General features: G+C 33.6%; 1 protein-coding gene across 15 annotated transcripts in view; it reads right to left on the reverse strand.

Annotated features, from left to right (window-relative positions):
- Positions 1–8,589: 8,589 nt before the first annotated feature.
- LOC143244151 (RNA-binding protein Musashi homolog Rbp6-like) overlaps positions 8,590–21,101 on the reverse strand; it is a 153,189-nt gene continuing 140,677 nt past the window's right edge. For 9 of the 15 annotated variants that reach the window (XM_076488322.1, XM_076488323.1, XM_076488314.1 and 6 more), the window contains 3 exons: positions 20,916–20,969; positions 20,333–20,514; positions 8,590–16,145 (listed from right to left, as the gene is read on the reverse strand). In XM_076488322.1, the coding sequence (XP_076344437.1) occupies positions 16,083–16,145; positions 20,333–20,514; positions 20,916–20,969 (299 nt within the window). In that variant the 3' untranslated portion in view covers positions 8,590–16,082. Of the gene's footprint in view, positions 16,146–19,957; positions 20,041–20,332; positions 20,515–20,915; positions 20,970–21,101 lie in introns of all 15 variants that reach the window. The other 6 variants (XM_076488315.1, XM_076488325.1, XM_076488318.1 and 3 more) reach the window with 4 other exon arrangements.

Consider the following 21,101-nt stretch of genomic DNA (forward strand, 5'->3'; position numbering starts at 1 on the left):
GCGTGGTCTAGTATTTGTAAAAAATGACAAATATGGATAAAACCGCATAGGCAACGAAAGTAACAAAATTGAAAAATGGGTAAAACAATCGCCAAGTTTTAATTGCTATCTGTTTTTATCTTTTCATGACTTGTAATTGTTTAGATAATAGATGTAATTTTGTTTAGAATTTTCACGCCCAATATTCAAAATACTACGCACACTTTTCTTGTAAACTGTACGATATAACAAAGAGTGCTAGTTCGAAACGTCATCCTTCTTTAAATAAAAACTTGGCAACTGTTCAACCTATTATTTCATTTTGTGGTCTAGTATTTAGTGTACAATGGAGTTTTGGGTGCCCCAAAGTGACATTCAAATTCTACTGTTCAAACAAAGAAGACATAGGGTAATGGCTGTTAACAAGGTCATTTTACCACAAGTCAAAATTAGAGGTTGTCATATTCCATGTAGCTTTGTGCGCAAATCCCCCAAAACAAATAAGCAAGTTTATTTATATTATCTAAAAATCAGTGATATATGGATGAAACATAAAAACGTATGTGCAGAACAAAAATAAAACTGAAGGGATAACGTCATGATCCATTGAGTATTTCATTTTGGGGTTAATATAACATGAATTCCGTTTATTACATAATTGTATACGATATGTTTTTGATATGTTAATGCAGACTTTTTTATTGTCGCTAGAAGGAGTTTATCATGACTTAAAGGTGATGTGTATCCTATAGATGTTCTCTCAGTTTCAGAACTGACGTGACGTCTCGAGTTTCCTAATATTTCTGTGAAAATAATACAAGAACACTTAAACACGAAAAAAAGTTTTGATAATTAGTTAGTCACATAGTGAATTAAAAAGAGATGTTAATCAATGAATCAGTTAATGAATTTGTTACCTTGTTATCGATTGATTACTAACTATGTTATTTGCCTGCTTAGAAAGGAAATTTTGCAAATAACTGAGTGTTTAGTTTCATTTGAGAGTTCAGCTTATCCATCAAAGCAGTTTGAAAATTTGGATAGGCTGCAGGTGGGAAAAAAATAAAAAAAATCATCATTGTTATGTAGATTGTACTTTATATTAATTTAACTGAAAAACCAATAGATAATTATCCAAATAGCGAGACGGAAGAAAAGGATCGTTGATAGTGACGGATAAGTTACTGCAGTCATCGAGGCAGTGTTCTGTTGATTATGACAAACGTTACAGAATTTCAGAGTGCATTTATAGTCACACAACACACAAATCAAAATAGGTTTGTTGAATTTCGCACAAAGCTACATGACGGCTATCTGCACTAGACGTCCCTTATTTAGTAGTGTAAGACTAGAGGGAAGGCAGCTTGTCATCATCACCCACCGCCAACTGTTGAGTTACTCTTTTACCAACGTATTGACCGTAATATTAATACGCCTCTACGGTTAAAAAGTCGAGTATGTTTGGTGTGATGGGAATTCTAACCCGCAATTCTCAGATTACGAGACGAGCAGCTTAACCACCTGGCAACGGCAGGGCCATTTTTTAAGAACGAATATTGAATTATTGGAAAGGGTTGAGTGGAGGACTACTAGAGTAATTCTGGTTATCGAAGGCTTAAATTAAATGGTGATGTTATCGATAGGATAAAGACTTCAGATGGTGATGTTATCAATAGAATAAAGACTTCAGATGGTGATGTTATCGATAAGATAAAGACTTCAGATGGTGATGTTATCAATAGAATAAAGACTTCAGATGGTGATGTTATCGATAAGATAAAAACTTCAGATGGTGATGTTATCAATAGAATAAAGACTTCAGATGGTGATGTTATCGATAGGATAAAAACTTCAGATGGTGATGCTATCGATAGGATAAAGACTTCAGATGGTGATGCTATCGATAGGATAAAGACTTCAGGTTTCTTTTTGCTACATAATAAAAGTAGATGATAGGACGAGAAGACATAAGTTTAAGATTTGAAAAAGACAGGATAGGTTCCAGTCAAAATATTTATATTTCTTAACAGGATGATTAAGAATTAAGTTGCCGCCAGTACTATTGGCGACTGGCACTTTAGAGGAGTTTAAAAGCGCAGTTGATTACTTCTTGAAAAATAAATGCTGGGTTTAAATTTTTATTTTTCTCAAGAATGGGTGTTAGTGGATAACCTTGAAAGATTATAAGCTAACGATTTGATGGTGGAAAGGTGTAACCCTCTAATTTTATTTCTTATCCCCAGACCTACTATTTTACTTCTCATCCTAGGAAGGATAAATTTTCCTACTTCCCTGATAAAATATTTTGAATTTATTGTGAAAGTTTAAGATATTTGACACTGTACACCTGATCTTTTTTCCACTTTACAAAAACGATAATAATAGCAAATGTTTAACAACCTTTGTAACTATCTCTAACTCTCTCCGAATTGTTTTGTACGGCGCTTGAATAACAGAGTAAACATACATGCATAGTAATGGCTGATATACTTTATTGGAAAGGGTTCATAGGATAAAATGATGACTCTAGGAGTATGAGAGGATTATACAAGAATATATATCAATATTTCTTACCGTTGATAAAAACCTAAAAAGTAATTTTATTGAAGTTACGAAGAACATCCAGAGAAACCATTACTTAAAGATCTCACAAACCTTTTGAACAAGTTGGTGTTGGCTGAAACGGAAACTGAAACCATTAAGCGTTCAGTCTTGAATAACCAAATGATATATTCAGTCATAGTAAGATACTTGAGGAAAATGGAGTAGCTCTTAAACTGAGGTCCTCCGCTAGTACAGCGGTATGTCTCCGGATTTACAACGCTAAAATCAGGGGTTCGATTCTCCTCGGTGGGTTGAGCAGATAGCCCTTTGTGGCTTTGCTATATGAAAAACACACACAAACACGCTCTTAAACTGAGACTAAAATTAATTTCAAATGTTCAGTTCACACAAGCAATAAAACTTAGATTATTCAATTTAAGTTAATCTAAGAGACCTCACATAGGAAAAGGAAACCATGGTAACAAAAACCACAGATGGTGCTCCATAAACTTAATACTAAACAAAAATGACTGAGTTGGAACATTTTCAAGCAATTAAAACTTTCACTGTTTTTCATTAGGTGACATTTGTAGGTAAAAATCATTAAACAAAAGTTATTAAATTTTGAACAAATGTTACTTGAATATTTTTCTGTCCTTCCACTGAAAAAGAAAAACAGTAACAAGTTGTACAAAAATGATTTATATATCATTATTTAACAACGATTAAGGTAAATCAACTTGTGTGATATATCATTATTTAACAACGGGAAAGTTAAATCAACTTGTGTGATATATCATTATTTAACAACGAGAAAGTTAAATCAACTTGTGTGGTATATCATTATTTAACAACGAGAAAGTTAAATCAACTTGTGTGATATATCATTATTTAACAACGAGAAAGTTAAATCAATTTGTGTGATATATCATTATTTAACAACGAGAAAGTTAAATCAACTTGTGTGATATATCATTATTTAACAACGAGAAAGTTAAATCAACTTGTGTGGTATATCATTATTTAACAACGAAAAAGTTAAATCAGCTTATGTGATATATACGTATGTTTGTTCTTGATCAGACCGATAGCTGTCTCTTACTTTTGCTTGATATAAAAAGTCTAAAGTTCTAGGCTTAGAACATTCAATACAGAGAACACGATGGAAAATTTGAGAAAGAAAAATTCTATAATTTAATCGAGTTCGTACCAGAATAATATATTATTTAAGTAAAAAAAAAATTAATTACATAGATCAGCCTAAGCAAACATTTATTTTTTTTCTTTACAGGATTATTATGTTAAATTTTATGGTTTGAAATAAATGCAAGTTACTTTTTTTCTTATGCACTCGGCCATTGAGACTGAAATATTTCACCCTTGAATTAGTGAATACTTTTAGGTTAAATTTCTGTTTAATGGAAAGAACTTGTTACACTTCATGAAATTGTTAATTTGGGTCATGGAACTCTGTTATTTTGCTATCTGGTTATTTCTACATTTTCAGTAGAGTGTTCAGTTTCTTATTTCTCACTGAGTCTTCTCTTTGTCCAAAAGAACAAGTCTGTGAGTTTAATTCATAAAACACAACAAAATTCATGACTGTAATCCAAGTATTAAGTAAAGCTGTTACTAAGAAGTGTATATCTTTGATGAAGTTTATGCAGCGAAACGGTTTTTGTGGTTGTAACCTACATCCTTAACCTAAATTTCTAGGTTAAATTGTAAGATAAATTGTCTAAAAGACATTTTCTCTTGTTGGTTCTGCAATGAGGAATTTTACTTTTCTTTATTATAGACCCGTTCAAAGTTACTAGACACTTATGGCCAGGTGTAACATTATTAATATTTAATATATATAATATCTCTGTTAAGTATATCACGTCAAATACCGCACATGGCACCCTGAAAGCGAAACTTAATTCTAAAGTATGGTTTCTGCTAGTTAATTTTACTGTTTTCCATGAACGTATAAGAAGGAAGTATCACACACACACACACACACACACAGTCACACATAAACTTTAATATTCATTAAGTTAATTTGATTTATTTATTATGTGAAAACAACATTGGGAATAACAGAGAAAAGATTAGGTTGATAATGGAGAATAGAGAATGTTTGCAGTAGTTGGAATTAAAAGAGTAAAAACTTTTCCGGTAATTCTGAAAACTATGTATGTTCTTTACTTTTCTTGGATACATGTATAATCATTTGTTTTTAGTGCCTTCTGTTCCTCAGACTTCCGTCCATCTGTGTATTATAAAGAACGAACACAACACTGCAGACTGGTAGGGTTAAATATTTCTGTCATAAGCATTACGAAGCGCCAAAATGATCAATGTTTTGTTTTGGAATTTCGCACAAAGCTACTCGAGGGCTATTTATGCTAGCCGTCCCTAATTTAGCAGTGTAAGACTAGAGGGAAGGCAGCTAGTCATCACCACCCACCGCCAACTCTTGGGCTACTCTTTTACCAACGAATAGTGGGATTGACCGTCACATTATACACCCCCACGGCTGGGAGGGCGAGCATGTTTAGCGCGAACCCGCGACCCTCGGATTACGAGTCGCCCGCCTTACGCGCTTGGCCATGCCAGGCCTTCAATGTTTTAATAGACTTCAAAACATATTTTCATTTACAATTCATTCAGATTAACCTGAAGATGACCTAAGAAGGTCGAAGCATTGCTAGTTACTTTATTTTAATTAAAGATTTAATATCCATATCAGTTGTTTTGAGAATACGTTTTATCTTACTGTTACTCTTCTCACACTAGCCGATCACAACTGTAAGCTAATCTCAATGCAATGAATATAAATCACTTTTAACTTGCCAAAAAAAATCCATGATTAAGTACAATTGTTTAATATCGAGGACTATTTAACATAGGTACTATTTATTAATTGTTTAGTTTTTATAGCAAGAAAGTTAGAAGTAATTATTTTAAAAGCGATAGTTATGACAAGTTTGGTTACATAACTCGTTAAGTCTTATGTTGTGTTTGTGATTCATTGTTATAGAGATGTAACTAATATTGTTGACGTCATATTACTCGAATCTTTGTTATTTTAATACTAGAGAAAACTAGTTTGCCTTGTCAGTTGGATTCTAACGTAATTAAATCAGCCTGAAGTGGACTCTTGACAAGAAAAAGAGAATCATACAGTGTTTAAGATACAACTCTGATCTCCATAGTGTAATGAAGTTTTGTACGTAGGTTTAACCTGTTTTCAATACATTATTTTAAAACAAGTGGAATGTGTGCTGTCCATTTATTGTCGAATTTATCACCAACATGTCACAGACGCCTACTTTAGAAGGATTCTCATCCCACTTATGCATAAAACCCTGACAACAACAAAAAACCACTACCGAACATTACAACAAAGTATACAGTACAATTAATGAGACACTTTATCAAATGAACGTTTTAATTGTGACAACTTTCTTGACAGAAAATTTAAGGAATTTCTTTTGAGTCAATCCAAACGCCCTTTCATTAATAGGTACAATGTCTGACCCCTATAATATTTTTAAATAGTTTCTTTTCTTTATTTGTTTTTTATCTTACCATTATTATAAGGGATTATAACTCATTTAACAACACTTTTAGCTCGCTTCACGTGCTATGCTCCCTTACACTGTCGTAGTTCTATTTTATTTCAGTTACTCTAATTTAAACTCAGTTTGGTACCTGTGGCCTTCATTGACCCTTGAAATATGTGTAAGCCGAAACGTCTTCAATCGGAATAGATATTCATCTACAAAAAATATATATGATAGTAAGTTTGATTTGAATTTTGCGCAAAGATACTCGAGGGCTATTTGCACTAGCTGTCCCTAATTTAACAGCGTAAGACTAGAGGGAAGGCAACTAGCCATCACCATCCACCGCCAACTCTTGGGATACTCTTTTATCAAAGAATAGTGGGATTGAACGTCACTTATAATGCTCCCACAGCTGAAAGGGCAAGTATGTTTGGTGTGACAGGGATTTGAACTCGCCCCTCAGATTACGATTCGAGTGCCTTAACCACCTGGACATGCTGGACCATAATAGTAAGACCACTCAATGGATTGCCAATATAATTTAACATTCTCGAGGTTTAAATGCCCACAAGAATTACCGGTGTACAATGGGCATTCCGCACATGCCTAAATTATCTATTTATTTACGCAGGAACTTTTCTCTTGAGACACAGAAGGGGTAATTTTATCCAATCAGAGATAGCCTTAATTATGCCAAATCCGAGTTCCATAAAATTGGCGTCGCAGGCTTCAATAAAACGAAATTCAAAAAGAAAATTAAACCAATAATCACCTATTCTTCTGCCAGTCCCAGAAATTAACAATAATGATTACAACACAGAAAAATAAGTTTGATCGTGACCGCACGAGAATTGTTATGGCTCGTGATTACATCGAGACGTTGTCAGTGCTTTTGTTTGTTACAGACTAGTAAAATTTTAAATATTGTACTTAGTCCTACAACTTATTATGTAATATAGTATTGATGAGGCCCGGCATGGCCAAGCGTGTTAAGGCGTGCGATTCATAATTCGAGGGTTGCGGGTTCGCATCCCCGTCGCGCCAAACATGCTCACCCTTTCAGCCGTGGGGGCGTTATAATGTTACGGTCAATCCTACTATTCGTTGGTAAAAGAGTAGCCCAAGAGTTGGCGGTGGGTGGTAATGACTAGCTGCCTTCTCTCTAGTCTTACACTGCTAAATTAGGGACGGTTAGCGCAAATAGCCCTCGAGTAGCTTTGTGCGAAGTTCAAAAAACAAACAAACAGTATTGATGATACTTGCCAGTGCAATGATACACACTAGTAGTTATGTCTACTCTTGCATTAATTTACAATGTAAAAAAAAAAAAATCCTGAAGATAAAATATCTTGTCTTATGTATATATATATTATGTAGTATAAATTTTAATGGTGTGACGTCTTTGATAACAGACGCCCCAAAGTTATTATTTGTACATTCACAGCTTCATTAGACTACTACTGTACTTCAAATACAGGGTGTTCGAAAAGTCAGTGTGCAGTTTTGTAATCATATTTTATTCAGTCTATTTCAAGCCAGCAACTGATAGCGGTGTTTAGAAACAAAATAAGAAGGATCCAGGCATGTATTGATGCCAACGGGGGTCACTTTCAACATTGTTTATAATTGTCATTCATATTTACCTCCTGTATTCTATATTGAAACATGTCTAATAATAAATATATAAGTGCACAGTGACTTTCCGAACACCCTGTATAATACATTTACGTACAGAGCTTTCACTTACTCCCTAACACGTGTTTAAGAATTTCAGAGGTGTGGCTAAAGCAGATCTCATTACATTACCTATAGTGGTTAAAATATATCTTTGACAAGGTTTTACGCATCAGTTTAACCAAGAATAGTTAAAATTGCTAGTAGGCCTAGAAAGTCATATATTTCTCGGTTGTTAAGCCTAAAAAGCCATGTTTCCCAGTAGATAGGCATAAAAAGTTATATGTTTCCCAGTGGTCAGGCCAAAAAAGCCATATCTTCCCCAGTGGCAAGTCTGTCGATTTATAATGTTCAAACCCGTTTTAGTTACATGTGGTGTGGACAAAGCACAGATGGCCAGTTTGTTTGTGCTTAACAACAACAAACAAAGATACAACAATGGTACTCGCAGATCTTCAGTACAGATACTTGATCTTTGAATGTTCTTTATGAAGTGAGTTGGGACATGTCAAAATTATTAAGGTTCAGATTAATTTACTTTAGGTACTTTATACAATCTGTAGTAATTATTCGCAAAACAGTTTTGGTTTTATTTTGTTACTACCTGTTAATCAATAACGAATAAAGAATCTTCACAGCATAGTTTAACTGAATGAAACCTTTAAGTTCATTTATCTTAGAAAATGACAAAACAGAAATAAATATGTTAAATAACAATATCAATTATTTCACATACATATATTTTGTTGGATTTGTTGTATTAACATTCCGTATAAATAAAATGCCAACCCAATTTAAAAAAGAAAAGAAACTTCTACAACGACGATGTAAACCCTGTTACAACTTTTATTTGAAATATTCCATTTTACTGAGCACAGTAACTGTATACAGGATAACAACGTACTGATAAGTTCAAGTGTAGGGTAAAACCCTTCTTTTAATACATAAAAATGTAACAAACAAACCACGAGAATAATAAGGTTTTCGCATACTTAGATCAAAGTTAAAGAAAATTCTAGGCTAAAGTTCATCAATGTAATTAAAGTTTATGCACGTTAGCACCGTTCACAGTTCAATGTCAAGTTGTTGTCGTTTCAGGTGTTTCGGGTCCCCACATTTGATGACAGAAATAGGCATGTTTTTACAATGATTATTTCGCGGTACTGATATTTCCAGTTCTCTTATCTACTCTATACCACTGAACAGCATATTTTCAATATTGTTTCTCAGAAAACTATCAACAACAACAACAAAAATTTTAAAAATTCCATCAGTGAGAGATGATATTATTATTATTCTACAATCCAAACCATCGCGCTACAAAAATTAAAAATACTGGCGACATCTATCTAACCGTAGTGTATGAGTACTGCGATATTGTACTGTGTAAAGTAATTAATTAAAACGTTAATAAAGAAGTAATCATTATATCTTAAACCGTGTGTCGTTCGCAGATAATGAGTTTGAGCTTCCACAAACATTCAACAAATTGTAATCGATAATGCACAAACATTCAACAAATTGTAATCGATAATGGTCAATGTAAAAGTTCGGAAGCAGATGAAATCAAACATTGGTTTCACTTTATAGCATCACACAACACTTGTAAAACTGACAGAAAGAAGCATATCCTTTAATCGACTACATTAACATTTTGAGAACTACGTTCCGGACTGCTAGTGCAAGTCTACATCAGGTCAACAGTTCGAAACGTTGTCCTCAACAGTCAGAAATGGAACTGTCCATAAATGTTTCCATATCAGTACATTATCATCTGACAGAGCGTTCTTTAAAATAAAACGTATGATGAAAGAAAAACTCGAAGTAGTTTTAACCAAGGCCGGATTACGGGTTTCATTGGCCCTAGGCTTTTCAACTTAAAAGAGGCCCCCTCGAGACAAAACTTCTACGTGCAATACATTTTTTGTCATAGCTTGAAGCTCCCTAATTAGTGTGAGACCCTGGGCTTCAGCCTGGTAAGCCCTTGCCTTAATCCGGGGTTGGTTTTAACAACAGAATAGAAACAACAGTTGTCAGTATCATTAGAGTTGTTCGAGATAAGTTTTTAGGCTACGTGTGAAAGAATGCTTCATTTATACACCAACAGAGATGTTTAAAATCAGTATGGCACCTTTAAAGGTGTTGAGTTTGTGTAGCCTGAAAACTCGTACTATATAAGTTTATCCAGATATATTTGTGGATCACAAAAGTTGATGTCGGTTTTCCTCTTTGATTCTTCCATCTTCTTTAGAGAACTATTGAAATTAATTTTTTAAACCACAAGAACCAATATTAGTATATTTTTGCTTTTTTGTACGGTCAGTAAAATCAAAATTCATAATTACCACTAGTTGGTATGTGTTTACATTCAATAGCTTCCAGGGAAAGTTAAGGGTAACAATTGCAACGTGTAAGTTTCTAACTATTTGGTTGTATTTAACTTTGTAACTTTAAGGCCTATATACCCTGAAACAAAATCGTAACTGTACGTGGCCACGTACTTCTGTTCATTATCAAAATACAATCTTAGATTCATGGGAGAAACACCATTAAAAAAAATTAAAGTTTTGTCTGCGGAAACTGTGTACACTAGTTTTACACCCGGTGTTTTCAATGAAAAAAACAAAACTTAGTACTGCAGTACATGGGGTTATTTACGATTCACTTTTGTGATTGATAGTTGGTGAATAAAGCTAATTTTTATTGTTATCAATCACTATCAAAGTTCTTCTTAAGACATTGGGAATACCAGTAACTGACAGTACTCAAATTGTTAACCCGAAACTCTGATACGCCGTCTTAGAAACAATTAAAAACACTACATTGTTTATACAACACATAAAATGGAGACAATAGTATAACAAACCGAGGTACACGTGAAATAGCCTTCTTCCAACTGACTTCAATTTTATCATTAATAACCTATGACACCCGTCCCACAAGATTCTGTCGCACATCTACGAAATCCTTTCTCTCAGCAACAAAGTGGAAACTGTCAAGGTGTGCATTATATTGTTTATATGGTACAATATATACAAATTCTGCTCATTACTTCCAATTTCTAGTTACATATAAATTGCAATATAAAGGATACAAAACAAACATTGTAGTTAGTTAATAAATGTCAGACACACGTAGCAATATGCAACTGTACACATTATTTAGCAGAACCTTGACTTCCAAGTCACCCAGCAAGTATTTATTTATTTCACTGGTGTAATTTCCTTTCATGTGTATATATATACATTAAAACGCACAAATTACACGCAGTGCAGTGAAAAAAGCTATGGGTGAAATTAGTAAATAAAAAACATCAAAAATCTCATAGGCATAAAACAGCATAACTTTCTGCTCCAATATGTCACTCACTATTCGTAGTGGATAGAGCACAGATGACCCATTTTGTAGCTTTGTGCTTTACAACAAACAAACAAAGATACAACAATGGTACTCGCAGGTCTTCAGTACAGATACTTGATCTGTTCAAATCTGATGTTACGACAGGGCTGATTAACATCTGGATCATAATTAACCATTATTACATAAAATCAATGAAACTGGTATATCGTAGGTGGCGTTAACAGACGATTGTTACAGACATACCTCGTGTGAATATACTTAAATGTACACAAAGAATATATCAATACAGATAAGGTATCCAAACAACACGACTAGTTATCATGTTGAGACAAAGGTTCCTTACTAAAATATATACACAGTCCTCAGGTAGCTATTGCTGTCGAACAGGGATTTGTTTACTTTCTCAAAAAAAGGAGTAAGGCATCTTAAAAGTTTAATTGCTGATAGGTCTATGTACAGCGAATCACAGTTCATAATAATAATGACGTGCGATAGAACTGTTGTACATTGGTTAATTCAAATCACCATCAATTCGCTTTCTTCAAGATACATAATAAAATCATGAAACAAACTCAGTACCAACTCTTTAGCATCGAAATATTTAGTTTTAGCAAACAAGTAAGGAGGCTTCGACCAATACAGGGAATTATAGATTGTATATCACCATTTCTACAGAACACCTCTGACTAAACATAACTGCTAATGTATTTATAATTATATTGTTCAAGGCTTTAATTCATGCACTTAAAATTGACTTCATTTCAATATATATCACTATACTACATTTATATTTGTACTCATAGTATAACACCAATGTTGAGAATAGAAACTAATTGTATAACATATCAAATAAAACAGTTAAAAATAAAAGCAAGTGTAACGATATTATCTGAATAATTTTAGTAAATATTAATTAAACAATTATTATTACACACAGAATACTGAACACAACAAAATATGATGACTATCGATATAGTATTTTAACCCCTCAGAAGCAGTGGGTTTTAATAAACTCCGCTTAAATTAATTATAAATGGAATAAACCATTTTATACATTAACACGAAAGCTTAGGTAAGCTGCATCACTGGGTTAAACATGTCTTATCGAATATTAGTTTTGGGTTACTACACAAACAGTACAGGTGATCCAATATTTCATCTTTGTGTCACATTATACAGAGGAATATCAAACGATGTGGTATGCCATTAACTCCAAGTGTCAGCTTAAACATACTACTCAACGGCCCAAAACAACGCAAATTTCCTAATTTGTACGTAAGTAACGTAAAATAACGTTATTACTCTTATTACTGCATACAGTAACGTAACAAAAATGGAAAGAACTCGCCACTTTATGTACCTTCTTTGTTTAGCTCATTTTCCATTTACAATCACTGTTAAATATTAAAGACTGAAGGGAAATATTGATATATTATAAATAAAAATACTACTGAAATTACTTAACAATTACTGTTAACAACAAATGAAACTTAAAAATAATTTATGCAAATTACTAAAATCGGAAATCAGAATGGGATAATTCAACAGTTTTTATTTATCTATTTACAGAGCGATTAAAATATTTCGTGTAATGCACTTGGTTCATATAGCAGCTTCGAAGAGACTAGGATACGACACAGAAACACGCAAGATCAAGAAAAAATAAGTTTTTGCTTATCAAATATTTAATTAATGAAATCTTACTTTCACAGAACGAACGGTATTAGTTAAATACATATTTTTATCAGATGAATGCAAAGTACCTCTTGAAAGAAAACATTTACTAAAAAATTAAAGTTGGAAGAAATTCATAAAGTTTGTTTATTCAACAGGAACTCAAGATACCATATTCCATTCGTTAGTAGAAGTATTTATTCTACGCTAATTAATAAAATTAGAAATTTAAGTTTAATTAAATTTTGGATTTTATAGAATATAGATTAAAATGTAGCCAAACATGTGCATGATTAATTACATTTTCCAACCTGGGCTGAGAACCTGTTGACTTTCCAATTTTATTATTAAAGCAAGATTGAAGGCAACTTGTGTTTCAAATATTTAATGTTAAGTAAATACAAAACTAGCCTTACTAAGTTAATTTTACGTTTTAAAGTAACAAAAGTCCTGATGAAGGGAAGGTTAACTCTATACAGACTTTTTAATCTCAGTTTCAATTTCCAGTAAACATTCAAATTACAAGTAACAGACTTCGACTGTGCATTACTACTACGACTTTTCATTTACAATAAAAATATAACAATCTTCAAAGCTTATTTTTTCACGTCTAACTTTAGATTAATAGTAAGAGTTAATAATTCATCAAATTTATATAATCATATACACCCTTGTGCAAATTAATTGAAACAAATGGTCATTTTACAATATTTTCAGCATGGCGGCCGGTGTAGGCTCGCTGGACCCGCTGATTTCCTTTAATAGTCATTTTTTCACACAGACGGCGTCATTAGCTGTGTTTTGCAGTACGGTCGATTTATTTTTGGGTTATATGACGAAATTTTGAGGAATATTACGTCATTCGAGATTGCGTTAGAAGGGCAAGAAGACCAATCAAAAAACAACTTACCAACTCAATAAAGAAAAATCGGTATCAATGGGGTATGAAATACAAGAATTGGACGCAAGAACAATGGAGGAAGATGTTATTCAGTGACGAGACTCATTTCTTATTACAGGTCAAAGAAGTCTGCATGTTTGCAGATTTCCAGGTGAGAAACTTCGAGAATCTCACATTAATCAGTTTGTAAAACATCCCATGAAGATGTTTTGGGGCTTTTTCAGCTACTATGGCGTCGGAGACTTACATATTGTAGGAGGTATGATGCGAGGACCACAGTACATCGAAGTTTTGCAGAGAAGAGTCGTTCCAGAATTGAAAAAGAGATTTCTAGATAGATCTGGCATTTTTCAGCAAGATCTGGCTCCGTGCCACACATTGAAACTTGTGAAGAATGTTATGACTACAACGCGAATAAAGGTGGTGGACTAGCGTGGGAACTTTCCGGACTTAAATCCTATTAAAAATCTTTGGGTGATTTATAAAGAAAGACTTTGGGGAAAAGACTATACTACAAAAGATAAGCTAATTGAGGCCATAATTGAGGTGTGGTACCGCGATCCAAAAATTAGTAAAGATTGCAGTCAACTCGTGGACTCGATGTCAAAGCGGATTAATGATCTTTGAAAAATAAAGATGGTCATACCATGTATTAATTTGTGAGTAATGTTTGGATTCTCAGAAATAAAACGCAAAACATTGAAAAAATCGTAATTTTCCGTCTTGTTTCAATTAATTTGCACAAGGGTGTATGTTTGACTACATTTTCTTTTATCATTTCCCTTTTAAAAGTAGCTCACTACACTACCAGAAGCAAACTTACCAAATTTACTTGAGAAGGAAGATTCGATAGGCCTAAAAAATGATGACGAAAATCATGCTTGACCGCAATTTTTTCTTAAATATCGCCACTGACTTAAATAATACAATTAAGCTTAAGTTTATTATTTAGCATAATGTCTAACTCCATTCAATATTTTTTTTAATGTTTTTAGTTAAGCATACAACAAGCAACTCCTTTCATTTTAACCAAATAGTCGAAAAATATATTATGCAGACAGAATTCAGCGTCTTCTAACTACGGTTAAACTACATGGATGTTACTGTAGCGATTAGAATATAATGACATTCAGGTAAATATATTTATTAATAAAATAAAATATCACGCCTAAATCACTTAGTTTTACCGTTATGTGGCTCTCCAGCTATTTTAAAAATAACAAAATTGGAACATAATTATTTTGCATTTTACACTTCTACCTATGTTCCATTCTTACTATTAAGAGGACATATAAATAAAATTCCAGTTATTGCTTTCGAATTAATTGCTCTTATATAATGGCAGGATATGCAAGCATTGCCACGTTTTACCCGTTTCAGAAATATTAATTCCTGCATTTATGTAAATCGCCCAACATTATAAATATTTTTATTTTTTAGTTAGTAATATTACACTGCTTTATTTTAAATTTTTTTAAATTATTGTTTTCAACCGTTTTCTTTTTTCATGTGAAAATGTTAGAAAATGAAATAAATAAAAATGTATGAGGACATATTCGCTATTGCAGCTGTTGTTGATAGTCGTGCTAATAAATTTGATATATATATGCATATATATATATTGGTATATCTGTGTTTATGTATAATTAATTTAGTAATTCGTGTTTAAAGGCTTACCGTTTTTCTTATCAAGACAAGAATCGCGGAATTCTACAATTTACATTTATATACATCACATTTTACTGTTTTATATACCACACATTTTAACGAAAATTTAATTAAAAGCTGCAACGTGTATTATCTTGCACATATAACCTTTACATCACAACTTTCCCAAAATATAGATAAACCACAAAATTTTCGCCCGTAAAATTCTGTTCAGCCGTGAAATTAAACTTAAAAAACATGCGTACACACATACTCATATAAAACTTGATTTTAAGCCACAATTTATATGATGTGACACAAAACAATTACTTAACATAAGCATTTGAAGATAAAATGATAAAACGAGTTCCTCAACATTTGACAAGCACTATAACAATCAATGTTATCACTTTATATGATGAGACAACTTGAATAATATAATATAAATTACACTTAAAGATATACATCCACACTTCCACGACATATCAATCAAATTATGAAATAACAACACAAGAACTTCATTATTTTACGTGTTCATAATTGGTAGGTGAAGTCAAAACGTCGTGTAGGGAGGGGAAAGAAAGGAATCGAAAATGACGACGTGTTCTTCGTCTATTCAACCTTTCAAACCATTATCCGATCTCATGGGGCCTTTAACTTGGAAATGGAAGTCGTTTTTTCACCAAACCAATGTTCACTGTTCCTTCAGTTAGAAAACTGACGTATCTCAAAGTTTTTACATCCATCCGTTAACGACAAGAAAACATATATTGCCACTCTAAACACCTTCCAACGTTTTCCCAACTACCAACCTGTAAATAAATAAATATAACAGAATTAATCGAAATAAAAATTAATCAAAATTTATTACACTGGCTAGGAAAGTATCACGGATAGCCCAAAGCGCCTCTAGCGGCTCAAAGGTAAGTCTGCAAGGTTGTAACGCTAAAAATGGAATTTCGACACCCGTGGTGAGCAGAGCATAGATAACTTTATATGTAGCTTTGTGCTAAACAACAGTCAAACCAGTCTAAATAACAAATTTGTGCGATATATGCGGTAATTATTTTGCTTTAATAAGGAAATAGATTTTTCTATTACAAATAAATATCGCAGTTCTTGAACAGCCAAATTACTGAAGAAAAAACTGAACAAAAACAAAGCTTAGTAAAAGTTATCTTACAAGAGCAACAGAGCATTCTATGATTACCTCTTGCAAAGGTTACAGACACCAGATGATATAAAAAAGCAAGAAAAGCCTATATTAGCGAGGGATAATCAGTTTACTACATTGGAAATCATGCTATGATAATACAAGTAATTCACAAAACTAAATAATATACATAAAATTAATTAAAATAGTATATTATTTTTTATTTTAAACTCAATTTCCGTATTTTAAACAGAATGAATGAAACACAAACTCTGAATTTTATTTTGTAATGAAGGGAGTGCCTTATCAAATTGCTACAAGACCTGCCAACTAACGAAGTGCGATAGTCAGTGTTTATTCTTGGTTTGTTTATTTTTTAATATTGAGCAAAGCTATACGAGGGCTATCTGTGCTAGTAGTCTTTAATTTAGCAATGAAAGACTAGAGGGTTTGGTTTGTATTTCGCGTAAAGCTACACGAGAGCCATCTCCGCTAGCCGTCCCTAGCAGTGAAATATTAGAGGTAAGGCAGCTAGTTATCACGACTGAAAGGGCGAGCATGTTTGGTGTAACGGGGATTCGATCCCGCGACCCTCTGATTGCGAGCCGAACGCTCTAACCATCTGGCCATGGAGCTTTTGTCATTGACCTTTGTGGTCAATGGACTTCACCTGTTACAAGACGCCACACTTTATTTATCACAGCTAGGGTGCGACTTGTTACAGGTCTCTTCTTAGATAGCCCTGGTACCCTAAGTTTGCTCATATTCCATTGTTTCTCAACCATTAAACGTAACGAATGTCCCATATTTGGAAATCCTAAGTTTCCGATTTGAAAATCTTTATGACTCGAGATTACAAATACTTTGCGTCGGAAAATGCAGTTACAAGCATTTATAACAAGCGGCTGGATTTTCGTTGACGTCACACTACTTACGCAACACCAAAATTTATTAAAATGTAGTTCTTCGACATTCCAAAACTTTATATCGCTATGGTTTTCATGTGATATGTTTATTTGTGCATGAATAACCTTTTCCTTCTGTATCTTAATCAGTAGGATACCTAATTTCAAACTCAATCACGTTGTTTTAGCACGTAGAGTATACCCATTTTGGTATATCAAAGTGAACTTATGATAGTCAATAATATAGTGGTTTGATTTTGTTCTTAGATAAGTCGTTATGAGGATGAAGTACAGGGAATTAATGCTGTTATCTTAACAATAATCATTATACTGGTATAAACATCGAGGAAGTTCATCTATTCACACTAGAAAAGAACAACAAAAAATACTCTTTCGAAATGTATATCAGAACGATTTCGTAAATCTACGCTATATTTGTAGCTCTTAACAATACAGTTTCTAAACAAAGTGTGGTGTGAGTGTAGCCTAGGAGTTAGAGTGGCGAACTGGGAATTGCAAACAGTACTCAGAATTTCAGGATTGTGGGTAAGTTATATCATTTGATTAAAGTAGCCCAAGAGATGGGGGAGGGAGGTGTGCTACTGATTACCCTAGTGTAACTTTGCGCGAATATACGAGAAAAGTAAATTAAACGAAAATATATTCTTTAACCAACTCCTGCTTGATTTGTTTACCAACCAGTTTGTTTGTTTGTTTTAGTTGGAATTTCCCGCAAAGCTAATATAGAAAAGGCAACTAGTAAACACCATCCACTGTCAACTCTTGTGCTACTTTTTACCAACGAATAATGGAATTGACTTTCACTTTATTACATTCCCACGGCTAAAAGACTAAGCATGTTAAGGGACGGAATTTAAGCTGGCGACCATACCAAATTGCGAGTCTAGTGCCCCAATCACCAGGCCATGAAAGGCCAGAAATAACTTTACCAATTCCACTATCCACCAGGTCATGCAAGGCAACAAATAGCCTTACCAATTCCATTAACCACTAGGCCATAAAAGGCCAGACATAGCTTTACCAATTCTACTAACCAGGGGTCTAGCATGGCCAAGTGGTTAAGGCGCTCGACTTGTAACTTGAGGGTCACGGGTTCCAATCTCCGTCACACCAAACATGCTCACCCTTTCAACTGTGGGATGTTATAATGATACGATCAATCCCATTATTTGTTGATAAAAGAGCAGCCTAAGAGTTGGCGGTGGGTGGTGGTGATTAGCCGCTTTCCTTCTAGTTTTAAACTGCTAAATTAAGTATGGCTAGCGCAAATAGCCCTCGTTTAGCTTTGCGCGAAATTCAAAAACAAACAAACAAATCTACTAACCACTAGGTCATGCAAGGCCAGAATTGGCCTTACCAGTTCCAGAGATTTATATACAAACTGGGTGTTTTTATCTCTAAGTCAGTGACATTTTCTAAGATACTGATCTAAGTGCAACCTCAGATGTATAGGATCAAGATTTGATTTGGGCGAAATATATTTCGATTCTTATTAAGAGTTTAAATAAAAATGATTTCTTGCGATTGAAATAAAACCAGAATATCCAACTTTAGTTCTGACAACATCTTTTAGTGATTGTTTTCTAAACTCTACGATTCTTTACGCTTACCATTTCATTACCTGTGGTTAGCCACTGCGACAATAGCCACTTATTTTGTTGAATAAATAAAATTATTTCAAAGACCAACTACTTTCTCCAGTCCTATGTTTAGTTTTAAGTCCAGGTTAATAACATACTTATAAAGTTATGCATAAGTTGAAAAATAACGCATTAAATAATATTCTGTTAAAGCGGTTGTTGGTTTGTTACTGTTAAGCACAAAGCTATATAGTGGACCATCTGTGCTCTGCCCACAATGGGAATCGATTTCCGATTTTTAGTGTCATAAGTCAGTAGACTTATTGATCAGCCACTGTTAAGCACAAAGCTATATAGTGGACCATCTGTGCTCTGCCCACAATGGGAATCGATTTCCGATTTTTAGTGTCATAAGTCAGTAGACTTATTGCTCAGCCACTTGGGGGGTACTTAAACTGTTTCCAACTGTAATGACTTTTTCCATTCTGTAGTTAGATATACATTATTATTCATAGATTTACTTCAATTAAAAGGGCTTGCTTTTCAATTTTTTTAAAAATTAATTCAGATATCTTGAAAAGATAAAACAGGGAGATAAACTTTAATCACCTAGGTTTAAAACACAATTTTTTTCTTCGAGTGAAACATGAGGTTAATTTATAAAGTATTTAAGTGTATAAAATAAATGCTATTTCCCTTGCACTCGAAGTTTACATGATTTATGTGTGAAGAGACTAAAACGCTTCCGTCACACCAAACATGCTCGCCCTTTCAGGCGTGGGGGCGTTGTAATATGACGGTCACTCCCACTATTCGTTGATAAAAGAGTAGCCCAAAAGTTGGCGGTGATGAATAGCTGCGTTCCCTCTTGTCTTACATCGATAAATTAGGGACGGCTAGCGCAAATAGCTCCCGAGTAGCTTTGCGCAAAATTCGAAACAGATCAAACCAAACTAAAACCCTACCTTGCACCACCAGCCGGCACCAGGCCCCTTAGTACTTTAACTCAATGGTAACCATTTGTAAAAGCCGTTGCTATCAGGGGGCCCTTCGAAGAGAGAAAGAAAAAAACATTATGAGGGGAAGATGGTATATTATTATAAATTACTTAGTAGAATACTTAACCTAGTTGTTACGAAGTCAAGTAATACAGGTATACATCCAACAGTGAGATATATCGGGTGTAAAATTGCTTTTTTTATTACAAAACTACAAATTTAAAATATTTTGAGGGCATCGATTGGAAGATTTTTTGTTTAACTTGGTTACAACGACCAAACAAGTTTGGTAACAACCACTGTAACTAATTTCAGTATCGTTGCTAACTGATAAATACATACTCTACTTACAGCAATATGTGGGAAGCCTGAGGGCTGTGGGCTGGTAGTCTGTACATATCCTACGCTATCCTGACTGGAACTGTATAGTTCAATGGGTCCTGGACTATTGGTAGCAGGCCATCCATGGTTGTTAGCTGGAGAAGTGGGCGGAGCAAATCCTTGGGGTGCGTAGTTGTTTATCACTGTTAAAAACAATATCCATTTTTGATATTACTTTAACGGTCGATTTTTAGAGCGAAGTTTCTTGACTAGTTTCTTAACGATTTCTCTCTATTAAATCTACAAATCTAAAACTATTCTGTGCTTGTTTTATGGTCACCTATCCGATATCATTTCATTAATATGAACCGATAAATGACTGTAATGATTATTGGCTGAAGAAACGTGCAAGATTTTTCTGTTTCTTATTTTAACATTTAAAGATAAAGCATAACTATGAACACTGAATTTGTAAACTTAAAGGGAAATTGATGTTAAAAGTTGTCAGCAAGGTTACTTCTGTACAAAGTTTGGTAGTAAGATTATTTCTTTTAAAAGTTTTATTTTTTTTAGTAATGTTACTTGTAGTAATTTCCTTTGGTACCTGATAAAGCCTGGGCCAGTAGTGGAGGCGAAGTTTGTTGACCATTTAATTCCACTGCAAACATAGATAGAATATTTTAGGAACTTCTTAAACGAACGGAAAAAGTAGAGACAAACACACTGAGTAGCTGTATTGAAAACAAAACCAACTGGATAGAGGAAAGGTTATTACAGAGTATAAGAAATA

The sequence above is a fragment of the Tachypleus tridentatus genome, chromosome 2 (assembly GCF_004210375.1).
Source record: "Tachypleus tridentatus isolate NWPU-2018 chromosome 2, ASM421037v1, whole genome shotgun sequence".
Taxonomy (NCBI): domain Eukaryota; kingdom Metazoa; phylum Arthropoda; class Merostomata; order Xiphosura; family Limulidae; genus Tachypleus; species Tachypleus tridentatus.